This window comes from Athene noctua, chromosome 8 (assembly GCF_965140245.1).
Source record: "Athene noctua chromosome 8, bAthNoc1.hap1.1, whole genome shotgun sequence".
NCBI classification, from domain to species: Eukaryota; Metazoa; Chordata; class Aves; order Strigiformes; family Strigidae; genus Athene; species Athene noctua.
The window spans coordinates 4,075,035-4,087,352 of NC_134044.1; the positions used below are offsets into that span (position 1 = coordinate 4,075,035).

Consider the following 12,318-nt stretch of genomic DNA (forward strand, 5'->3'; position numbering starts at 1 on the left):
TGAAAGCTCTTTATCATATCCCCTCCCCAACACTAAGCTCTAACAATTTTCAGTTTATCAATGACATTTCTTCCTTAACCATACCAACATATTTGTGTTTTATTTTGTATAAAACTTTCAGTAACAAAATCATAATCAGGAATGAAAACACAGCAAATAAAGAACAAATCTTGTAAAATTCACAAACACACTACAGGTAAGTTTTCAGCTTGTTTTTTACAACTTTTCTGCATGAAGATATGAGTAGTTTTCTAAATTATGAGCTAATGTAACATCTGAGCAAGGCTAAAATTATTTTCATTTCCAGCACTAGTGAACCAACCATGGAAATTCCTTAGATATCAACCCCGTGGCTATGAGATGCAAAGAATGAAATATTTTGCATGGAATCATCTCAATAAAAAGATAAACTGTATTCCTTCCATATTCCTACTCAACCAAAAGTCTTCTCCATGAATTTTTTTTTTTCCAGGTGAGTCAGAAGACTACGACATCTGCTAGGGATGGGAACAAAACAGAAGACTGCTCATCCCCTCCTCAGATCAAGGCCTCTCTGCAGCAGCAAAAGAAGGCATTTCTAGTACCTTTACCTCAAGTGCAACTCAGGACCACTGTGTTACTTCCTGTGCTAACTTCTGCTGATAACAGGAATAGAAAACCGATGAGAAATTTTCGACTCCAGTGGTTCAAACAGTCTAATGTTTACTGCTACAAGGATTCAATGAAGGACCAACACTTCAAGTAACAAGGAAACACTTTAACTGTTCATAGTGATGTCCTGGTTTCAGCTGGGCTAGAGTTAATTTTTCTTCTTAGTAGCTAGAATAGTGCTGTGCTTTGGATTCAGTATAGGATTTGGTATGAGAATGCCAATAACACACTAAAGTTTTCAGTTGTTCCTAAGACATCAAAGACTTTCCAACTTCCCATGTCCTGCCTGTGTGCAGGCGTACAAGAAAGCAGCTGGGAGGGAGCACAGCCAGAGCTCTGGACCCAAACTGCAATGAAATATTCCATACCATGTAACATCATGCTCAGAATATAGAGGAGGGTCACCTGGGAAGAGGGGCAGGGGTTCTCTCTAGCTTCTGAGATTATGCTTTCAGCATCTTTGCTTTTTCTGAGATTGCTAGCCAGGAATGGGCTGGGTATCAGTTGGTGGGTGGCGTGCAATCGCATTGTGCCTTACCCATTTGTAGTTTCTATTACTGTTATTACTGTTTTATTTTATTTCAATTATTAAACTGTTTTTATCTCAATCTATGAGTCTCCCTTTACCCTTCCAATTCTCTAACCCATCCCATGGGCAGGGGAAGGTTAGCAAGTGGCTGTGTGGTGTCTGGCTGCTGGCTGGGTTTAAACCACAAGTGACTGACATTTAAGTTTAAAGGTTTTAGGAGCTCTAAGAGTAGAGTTAAATTAAACATACACTAGTTACCAGCACCTAACATTCTCTTCAGCTCAAAGATTTGGTTTTTTCCCCAACTTCCAATATTTATTTCCCAAAATGTATGCACTTAGTGCAATCTGATAGTTCCATACACTTTGGAAATAGTCAAATGCAGGAAGGCTGTGTAAAGCGTACCTTCTAAACTGTAGAGCAGTTGGGCAGAAAACTCTAAAAATGCTAACAACAAAGCAATGAAAGACACACCAGATTTTTATCATGCTGAGTGTTTAAAAGAGAAGTCTTAACTACACTCTCAGATCTTCCCATTAGAAATACTACAACACAACTGAAGATGTAAAGAACCAGATTTTGAAGTATGTTTTATGATTAGATATTCTTATATTAAAGATAATGGCAGAATATTGCAGAAAACTTGAGGACTAAAAGTCAATTTAGCTGATAGAGAACTCAGGAAAAGGGAACCCCAAAGTATTTTGATTCAATACTGTTTGCATACTATAAACTCTAACAAATATGTAAGCAGTACTGCCTTTTTTAAAGGAAGGGTAGAACAGTTGAGTTAGAAAAAGCAAAAAAGAACATCTACTGCAAGAAGGAGGACGAGGGACTAATGTCTACACAGGAAAATAGATTCTTAAATACTACTCACAAACTGCAATTAAGGATGTGTTAAGGTACAGAACTAGTTGAGTACATAACTACTTACCTATGACAACTTTTGAAAGGCAAACAGATGTGCTCAAATGAGTACCAATATTTCAAAATACTGTACTTGAAGCCATACAGCTATCTACTCATAACAAAGAAGCTCACAGTCAGCAAAAGAGAAATAACATTCATCTTCAAGAAGGCATAAAGTTTAACAAGCTCTCTCCAATAGAAAAATGCTTAAGTATTTTCTCATATTTAACAGGTTGCCTAGGTTTGCTACCCATGTCATTATCATAGACTGGTGAGTCTCAATCAGTGGAATGTACCACCGTATTGTCAACAAATCCATCCACCCTTCCAGGATAAGAAAGTGTCCGCTGCACATGGCTGTATCTACCCGTAATGGCTAGGGCTTCTCAAGCCATCTCTTCAAGCAGTCACAACCCTATCTCCGCTCAAATCCAAGGCGGAGAAAAGAACAATAATGTTTAAGAAAAAAAAAAAAAAATCACTAGAAAAAGGCAGGATTGAGACGCTCGGGCGAAGCCACCATTGGATACCTATGCAGCAGACAGTAAAAAGGAGCCCCTGCCTGCTCCCAGCCCCAGCTTTCACAGCCACCTCAGCCCTCCAGGACACCCCACCCCACGGGCCCGGCGCCGCGGAGCCGGACCCAGCGCTTCGCTCCCTCCGCGGACAAGACCTGGGCCCCGCGCTCCCGAGGGCGCCCCAGCCCGAGCAGCCCCACGGCCTCCCGCTGCTGCACTCACCCTCCGCCGCTGGCGGGCCGCGCCGAGGTTCGGCCTCTTCCCGGCCCCGGCCGCACCGCTTCTGGGCCACGGCCTAAAAATGGCGGAGGCAGCCGCACTTCCCAGGCTGCTCACCCCCGCGCCCGCCCCGCCAGCGGCCCAGCACCGAGCCGCACTCACCGTCCAGCCGGTCTCTCGTACCCTGGCTCCGCGCCCTGCCGCCTCGCCCCTCGCCTCGTCCCTCCGGCCCCGGAAGCCGCCGCCGCCGCCTCACGAGCCCCTACCCCGGCCGGCCGCCATCTTCCTTCCCCCACCACCGACGGGGCGGCGCACGCGCCCAACGTCACCACGCTCGAGAGGCGGCGCGAGAGGCGGCGCCGGTCCCGCGCCCGCAGAGGCACCGCGGCTGGCGGGCTGCGGCCAGCGCGCAGGCGCGCGGTGCTGGGCGCGCGCGGCTCTCGCGAGCCGCTCCCGCGAGCCGCCCGCCGCGCCGCGCCCTGCGCATGCGCTACCGGAAACCCGGTTCCCCCTGACCCTTCCCCTCGCGGGTGGAGGCGCCAAGAGGCGCGCGCATGCGCACGGGCAGGCGCCCGCGGGCCGGGCCGGAGCGGTAGGAACGGGCCGCCGGGACCCCGCCCCTTGTCCCGCTCCCGTTTGCTGGGGGAAAAAGGGTGACCAAAATTCAAGCCGTAAACCCGCCGGGGCGGGAAAGCTGCGCCCCGCGGGGCTGTGCTTTGGCGACGCTGTGGGCAACCAGGCCCCTGCCGCCGTGTCAGCTGGCTTCAGCCTCTCCAAAACTAGTACCGGCAGCTGGACCACTCTTGCTTCCAAACCTCGTGGCCGTGCACGTCTCGCCTATGTGCACAGCTCTGTATTTCTGTACTGCTTCGTGTTGATACGCTACGTCTTCACCACATAGCCAGGCGCTACCACAGAACTGCCCCTCACACAGCTCCCTCGGACATCGTCCCTTCTTCCCGGCCCCGATTACCAGGTTTCAGAATACAAGAGTCAAGCACAACTACTCTCAAGGCTCTTCATTTTCTATTTGTGAAGGATGGTGCAAGTCTCCTGAGATCACTGTGAGTCTCTCAAACTCCTTGAGTGTCTTATGTTAGCTCACAAAGTTATCAACAAGTAGTAATGCCTCCCATTTTCAATTATACCTCCCTTTTACCTAGAATTGTAGGTTAAAAGGTGCAAGGTGTTTTTTTCTTTTCCAAATAAAACCGAGTTGTCATTAAGATAAGAGAGCCTCTGTATTTGAAAGATGATAAGCCTTAAAGCTGCTTTAACAGAAATTTTACAGGGCAAACCAAGTTACAGTGGGAGCAGCTAGTGGAAAGCGTATCCCGTATCAAAAGGAGCCATTGAGCTTTACAAAATAGATTCACTATGCCACCTTGCTTTTATCTTTATTCTTTAGTTACAATTATTCTGATCCAGTTGAAGCTACTGGGGTTTTCTGCGAATCAATTGGAAAGGTACATCTGGTTTATTGGCTTTCAGGAGATGTAATGCCACTGAAGCACTGAAATAAACCCTGTTTGAGGTAATGTGCTTCAGATGAGGTAGCCCAACCAGCTGTCACAAAACAGCTTGGCCTTTCCACAGAGCTGCAACATGAAGTTTCCTGTAAGGGCTAAAATAACATTGTATTTGTCTCCCTCTTGCAACACCAGTGAAGCTCTATTGCTTATCATCACAGGTAGTGCCTTAACACATTTGTCTTCCTCTTTGTCCCAGCTGGTCTTTCCTGCAAAACTGCCCTTTTTCCAGGTGTGGTGGTAAAATTATTAATATTTGAGACGTCTAAGAAGTTTATCCTAACTGAAAGAACATTCCTTTCAATTAAAAGCTGTGATTGCTGTCAACTCCCCACTTCTGAGCTAAGCTAAGCTGTGCCACTCCCACAGGCTCCACCAAGAGCCAACCCTCCCTAGTGTCACCTTACTTACTGTTTGACTGGGGAAGTTAGCAAGCTACTTAAGAAGTCCATCCCTCCCAGGATGGACAGCTGGCTTCCTTAACATTAAAATTATTGTTTTTTCTCACCTCTTTTCTGAAACAATATACAGGTTGGGTCTCTGCAATCACCTTGAGAGGGAGATGCTGCCTAAATGTTCTCTCACTGTAATCATAGTTAATAACACCTCTGCCTGACCTGCTCGAAATTGTACTTGTGTTATTACACACCTGGAGTCCCCAGATCTCCACCACAGGTTAATCATCACAGGATCTATTTATCAAAAAGATCCTCATTAATAAAACAAAAAGATCCTCATTAATAAAATCATCATGTGAACCTAATGTTTATAAAACACACAGCGTTAATTAGAAATATCTTTTAATTTACACTAAACAATAGAAAATTATTGAAGCTGTAAAAATCCACTGTCCCAATCAAACAATAAAGAGAATATTAAAAAAAAAAAAACAAACAAAAACATTACCACAGAAATTGATGTTGCCCATCACTAAACCTTCTGAGAGTCAAGAACAAGTTTCTCCATCTTGTTTAGAAGTTCACAAAAAAAAGTCACATCCACATTTCTGCTAAAAACCAGAAACATGTTGAAAATTTCCAAACTGGGTAGAGGGATTTTGAAAAAACAAATACTTGAGCCACTGGAAAAAGGCTTTTCAGGTTCTTTGGCTCTCACAACACAGGCGTCCTTACAAACACACATATGGAACAAACCAAAAGGACTTTGCTGATCTCCAGTCTGAATGCACCTGTAGATGACACAGCCCTGGAGTACCCAGGATCCACAACTCCCTTTACTCAGCCAGGACCTGGACTGGTCCAGAGGGCTGAGAAACAGTCAAAGTTCCCAGGTTCTTCTGTTCAGATAAAGGGGTTGAGGGTTAACTTTAGTACTGGAAGCTGCGTTTAGTCTGAATGTCGTCAAGAATCTGTTGTAATTCCTCATCTTCAAATCGACCCTCCAGGCTGCAAGGTAAGAACAATGAGAATACATTGAAGGTTTTAGAAATAGTTCCCCCCCGGATTCATTTCAGTCAGTCATAATTCTCTCCTGTCAGCCTCTACACACACCATCATCACCCACCTGTATGGTACTGCCAGGAACCATCTACAACGTTACTGTACAAGTCCCACTCTGAGCCCTATGCACTGCCTCCTCTTTAAATGACAAAATTCCATCCCGCCCAGAACTTTCTGCTGAATAATTTCAAAACGTTTTATAAAAAAGGCGAGGCAGGTGCAGGCTTCAACAGACCTCTAAATGAAGTCCCTGTAGCCTCATGCTCATAAGCCAGTTCGGTCTTGCCATGAAATCTTAGCATATAAGGAAGAAACTGTAACTCAGATGAGCGTTTTGTTCCTTCCCCTATCTCAGGCCATGAGGTAACAAATCAAGATACTGCTCCCCTGTACATTATCCACAAAACAGTTCACAGGAGCACTGTCATTTACTCCAACAGAAAACAAAACCAAACCACACCTGGGTGGGCTAAGAACCCCAATTTAAGCGGTTTTTGCTCAATCCAGTAACTGTTGTTGGAAGTGCATTAGGGACACTTAAAAATAGTGCCTCAACGTCAGATCAATGGGTAGCTGATGAAAGACCAAGACCAGAAGTTTTTCTGTCAACAGAGCTGGACTGAAGAGAGGGCATCTGCCCATAGCTGGCTTCAGATCACAGAAAAGTATTAATGGTATGTAAATGCTCACCTAGGAATCAAGGCTTTTGCTTCCTCAGCTGTCTCGGGACACAAGTTAGCCAAACATGCCAATTCAAATTTATGGAGCTTTTTCTGGAGCAGCAAACTGTAAGGAAAGAAAACAACTTGGTGAAATTAGAAGATAGAAATATAAAAGGGCATAAACTAAACCAAACAGATATCTTGTTTCGCTCTACTTTTGGCACTGAAGGCAATGTTTTTTTCAGGAGGAAAGACTCACTATGTAATTACATTGAGAAAAAAAAAGTCACATCTAACTCCACTTCCCCCAAGTTACTCCACCAGGTCTAGAAAATCCTCCCATTTAATGAAACCAGCTGTCATTTAAATAGTGAAAACAAAGCAGTTCAGAAGGCCTCCATGAAGAATTACGATCAAATTTCATGGCTCTTCAGAAAAACCAGATTCAGAATTATAGTACAAATCAGGAAACACCACTAAACTGTACCTTCATAAAGCAGCACATTATAGTCCAAAATCACCATATAGTCTTACACCCTAACTCTTCCACTCACCTACGGACACTGGCAATGGTTTCACGGTTTTTGAAGCGGCTGAAGCGTGCTGTGTAGTTCAAGGTTTTCATGAAGACTTCTGAGAGCTCCTGCTCATCTTCTGCACTCTCATTCTGCTGCTTACGATGCTCAAGAAGCATATGGACTTCTGAATTTAGAAGAGTTTCCGCAGTTTCAAATTCTACATTTGAATAAGTGAACACCAGCATAAAAAAAGATGATGCATGGATGAAAAAGTGCACTTATAATTTTGCATGTAAATTTAACTTTGGACAGTAAGGAAATGAAGAGTGTGTTTCACAGCAATTGTGCAACCCCTTTCACCAACGATTGGGCAGCATTTCGTACTGAAAATGCCGATAAAAATTACACCATTTTGATTGACAATCTAATCTGTCTTTTCGACCGCACATTTTACATTTGCAGCCCTAACCTTCTGATTTGTCACATTTTTTGCTGTATGTTTTCTTCACCCATTTCTGGCAGAACTTAAGTAATGTTAGAAAAAAAAATCGCTTTAGAAAAATAATGTTAGAAAAATATTTGCTTTAGAAAAAAGTACATAGAACTGTAATACTCAGAAAATTCAGAAGTGACGCCTATGGGCTTTGGAAGCCTCCGAGTTCTTAAGAGTAAACATGGACGCTGCTGAATGTTTTTAAAAAGGCTTCATTTACTTAAAAGGTTAATTAACCTACTGGAATTTTATTACCAGAAAAACGTTTTAACCGATCTTGGTGGATTTTCGCCCCATTTTTAGCCAACTCCGTTCATCATCATGATCACAATATTTATTCCAATAACAAGGTCTTTTCAACATCAGCAGTATGAGCTGTTCAGAACAGCAGGATCGGAGGCTGCATCCCGGGGTGTCCTTCAGCACTGGTTTATAAAAGCAGGCAGACACGGGGCAGTGCTAGAAAGGGTCTGGCAACCTTTATTTTGCATGGACTGGTAAAGGAACTTGGGCTGAACATGTGTAGATTTTAGTGTAAAAAACATCCAAAAACCAGCCTTTTGGGACTATGCTTTTGTTCATAACTCAAAAATGCAGCATGATGCTTTTTGGTTGTTTTGGTTTGGGTTTTTTTTTCCCCCCTCTTCTTCCAGGGCCGCTCTGAGGCATAAATACAGCTCTGGAATTTATTCTGAACGGTTTTCTGATAAATACACACAGACAGTTAGTGACCCTAGTTACAGCTCAGGCTCTGGACAGCTGGTTTCCTAAAACGCAGCACTATACTACCGTCAAGAAACATCAGTGAAAAATTAATGGTTATATCAAACCGCAAGAATCTTTTCGCTATAACCTGACATGAAAATATTTTTTAATTCCTCTACACACACGTAGTGGTCCACACGGGTAAGAACAGCCCTGTCTTAGCAGTCAGGCGGTCCTTAAGGGCACAGAAGTGATTTATTTTCCCCGGTTTTCAACGCCTGGGGCGGTGCGGGCGGCGTTGAGCAGCGCTGCGGCCCAAGGCGCGCCTCGGCTCGGCGGGCTCCGCGGGGAAGGGACCGGGCTCCTTCCCTCGGAGCCGCCCGCCTCCCACCGGCCCGGCGCCCGCGGCCCCCTCGGCCCCCTCGCCGCCCCCGCCCTGCACCTTTGGGGAAGACGAGCTGCGAGGCGTCCTCCTCCACATCGGCCGCCCGCGGGTCGCTGCCGCCCGCCGCCATCGCCCCAGCCGCCACCGGAAGCGCCGCAGCCGCCTCAGCCCCGCCGCCCGCCAGGGGGAGCGCCCGGCGCCGGCCGCAGGAGGAGCGGGGCGGGCCGGGCCGGGCCGGGCGGGCGCGGAGCGGCCGCTGCCACCGGCGAGCGGGTGTCCCGGGAGGGTATAAAAAAGCCTCGCGGCGTTCAGGGCGCGTTTAAGGCTCGCAGAGAAATGGGCTCCTAGAGCCCGAGGGCGGCGGGGTGCCGGCGCTGTGCTCCGTCAGGACAGGCCGGGTAACGGACGGACCAAGGCGTTGTGGGCCCGGAGTCTGACAAGGCGTAAAGCGCGGCCCGAGGGAGCATCTGTGGAGGGGGCGCTGGGGAAAACCGCGTAGACGAGCAAGCCCGGAGGAAGGCGCCTTCTGCTCGGTCATTGGGGAAATAACTGCAGAGCTTAAAATTCTGCTGGTCCCCCCAGACTGCACAGCAGCACCGTTTGCCCGGGAGCGACTGGAGGGCGCCGAGGCAGCAGCTGCGCTTTCGCCTGTCCGGCTCCTCACCAGAAGTGCATGAGGGAGCTGCAGCCTACTCCCTTTTCTACCAGAACACCCTCCAGGTAGACAGCAAACCTTGACCTGAGGAAAACTGTAACTGCCTGTACCAGAATTTCTATCTAGCTCACTGTGATTAATATACCTCACTCTGTGAGGAAGGAGTACTGATACCATAAATAACACACTTTGAAAGGGAGGTTACTTTTTCAGACAATCCAGAAGTAATCTACAGATCCCTAAAAGTCATAAGCAGGCTGAAAACGGTGATGGCTCCCCCAACACCGAGTCATGGGAACGCTGCCAGCAAAATAACTTACAGAGTAGTATTTTCCCTGGAGAGCTCACATGCATCTCACCAGCCTAAGACTCTTAAAGTAATCATCTTACCAGACCTTACTATGTCATCCTGCACCCTTGAAGAAAGACAGAAATAGACCGTTGGAGGATTTACAATGAAATCACTCCTCCCGAACTTGCATCTGTGCCTAGGTGAACTCTTTCCTGCATGCGGGGAAAAGGGATGCATTAGGAATAAACTAATAAGAATATAAAAGAGTCATATCATAGATTTTTAACGTTTGTTACCTGAATAAATGAGCATGGCAGAGAAACTGATTGAAAACTGATTTGCTAAGTGGTACAGGCAGGAAGATGTTCAGGAAGATGGAATGAAGATATCTTGGGGAACATCTGGCAAATTAAACAATTTCAATTAGGTTTACAAGGAAATCCGTGCCAGATTGACGAGAGAAGCATTTAAAATCACTTGGAATCCTGATGGCTTCTCAAATAGCCCATCTACTCAGAACATGATGATTCTCGGTGCACTAGGTAGCTTGCAGAGGTTTAAGTTATTAATTTCACTTTTGTTTTTCCCCAAGGATCTGTTCTACTTAAGCATACAAATCCAAAAACATTTAAGAGAAAGCCAGATACTTGCAAGAGTTTATAGGTACAGCTAAAGAGGCTATCATGAAAGATAAAGGTTCATTATCACTGATGTGTTTGGTTAAGGTCTCCAGAGTCAACTAAGAGACGAATAAGAACATTCCTGAACAGAACCTGCTTCCTCACCCCCTCTTTTTTTTTTTTTTAAAAAAAATAATTTTTAAAATGCACTTAAAAAAACCCACAGTAAATACCATTCAGCTACTGCAACAAACCAAACATAACAGAGTACCTGACATTTTCTTTGCTATTTTTAAAATGCACTGGCTTCTTCCTCACTAATAATGATTGTTTCAGCATTTGTCAGTTCAATTGCAAAATGTGCATTAAAAAGGAAGATGAGCTAGATTAAAATAAAGTGAAATACTATAGCAAGTTTCAGGCATATTTACCGGTCATACCCTAAAATGAACTGATTATTAAAAAAAAAAAAAAATTTGGCCAAATGTAATTTATCACGAACAGACCCTCTAGTATTCCATATTCCAGGGCAAAAAGTATTGACCCTTGCTGGACACATGTTTTTCAGTAGTGGCTTGTTAGACAGACGTACAATGGTAATTACTGCATTGACACAGTTTAAAAAAAGACCCATTAACAATTGCACCAACATGCATCTTAAAAAAAGCTTAGCTAAATACCTCTGTGTAATAAAATGTAGGAAGAAGGAATAGCAAGGATGTTCTATTATTAGTATAACCATATTTTGTAATATGCTTTCCTTCTAATTCACCAGCAGAAGAAATTTTATCTTCCTAGCAGCTTTTAAGCTTTCTAGCAGCAATTAACGTATTTTGTGTGGTGTCAAAACCCCCATTTTTTTTTTTAAAAAGGCAAAGGTTTTGATGGATTAAAAGTGGTAAGATTAGGACATTGAAACCTTAATCTCTTTTCATTGTCATCAGCATTTCTAGCATGTGACAGGAGTCAATCCATGTGGAGATAACATCACCTGCTCAGAACACCACCTGCCACAATAGCCATTATTGCACAAGGCACACATGCTCTTTCATCTGTCTTCTTGAAGTGTAACCGTTTAGGTTTTCAAACCATTTTACCGTTGTTTACTTTTATTCCATTTAAAAGAACATGTCCAAAACTATAATGAAGGAACATGAGTAAGATACAGTTATATTAATAAGTGATAATAAGCCTCTAAATGCAAAACTGGCTCTTAAATGATCTGTTTTTTAATACATATATAATATCTAAACATACTATCAAATGGTTGTATAATACATAATTTATGTCAGAATTCATCTGATAAGTGTGGCCTAGCTGACTATAAAAGGAAAAAAAACCATGGTTCAATACCCTGGGTATTGGTCAATTTCTAAGTTACAAATTTGTTTTAAGGAACATGCTAACAATAGTCTTCTGGGCTTTCTGTGTTTTGGGAGTGATCATCAAACATACTCACAGGTCATCTTTTCCCAAACTGTAGAAAAATTCCTAAACTGTTTTTGCTATTCGACGGTTCCATGTACTACAATTGAGTTTGAGAGCAATCCTCATAATACATAGGTCAATATAAAAATTAATGTATTGAGTCACATCGGAAAGTGTTCTGGTTTTAATTTTTATCTTCAAGAAGTGGCATTTTTCAATCACAATCAGATAGTATATCATACAAATTTTGTCCAAAAATAATTTTTGTGCGTGTGGTTAGAATAAAAATGCTTGAGTATTCTTTTTTTGAGGCATTTTGTAGAAATTTCTCCCAACCTCCCTGAAATTTGTTCTTAGAAGGAAGTGAGTGCTAGATGACTAATTCATTTTGTTCCTTATTTCAAATGGAAGTAAAACCAGAAGATAGTGTTTTCTGGAGAATTATCCTGGTTTATATTTAGTCTGGATTGAATTATTTCAGTGTGCAGTCATATGTACCTTCTGTCTGGCCTCATCTTCGTGGTGAACTGCCCAGTGTTACTGCAGTTACAGAAAGCAACATGCATGAAAGAACCTCCAATGAAAGACACCAAAGATTTTTATGTCCGACTGATTCAATATGAAATAAAAAAAAAAAATCAAGTAAGGAAAAACACATGCCATAAAAATATACAAATAAGTCACTGTATTCTAGCCAACAAAGCAGCTAAGAGAATATACCTGATAACTTACCTGGGCACAG

The 12,318-nt window shown here is 43.8% G+C and overlaps 2 protein-coding genes across 4 annotated transcripts in view; both read right to left on the reverse strand.

The window, feature by feature from the left end:
- WDR33 (WD repeat domain 33) overlaps positions 1-3,123 on the reverse strand; it is a 72,069-nt gene extending 68,946 nt beyond the window's left edge. For all 3 annotated transcript variants that reach the window (XM_074912803.1, XM_074912804.1, XM_074912805.1), the window contains exon 1: positions 2,992-3,123. The gene's annotated coding sequence lies outside the window, so the exon portion shown is untranslated. The remainder of the gene's footprint in view (positions 1-2,991) is intronic.
- A 2,024-nt stretch (positions 3,124-5,147) lies between these two features.
- On the reverse strand, positions 5,148-8,739 carry POLR2D (RNA polymerase II subunit D). The gene is made up of 4 exons (XM_074912217.1): positions 8,639-8,739; positions 7,035-7,215; positions 6,509-6,604; positions 5,148-5,764 (listed from the first exon to the last, which is right to left on the reverse strand). Exons 1-4 carry the CDS (start codon positions 8,709-8,711, stop codon positions 5,686-5,688), a joined length of 429 nt encoding a protein of 142 aa, XP_074768318.1. The 5' UTR covers positions 8,712-8,739; the 3' UTR covers positions 5,148-5,685.
- Between the last annotated feature and the right edge of the window lie 3,579 nt (positions 8,740-12,318).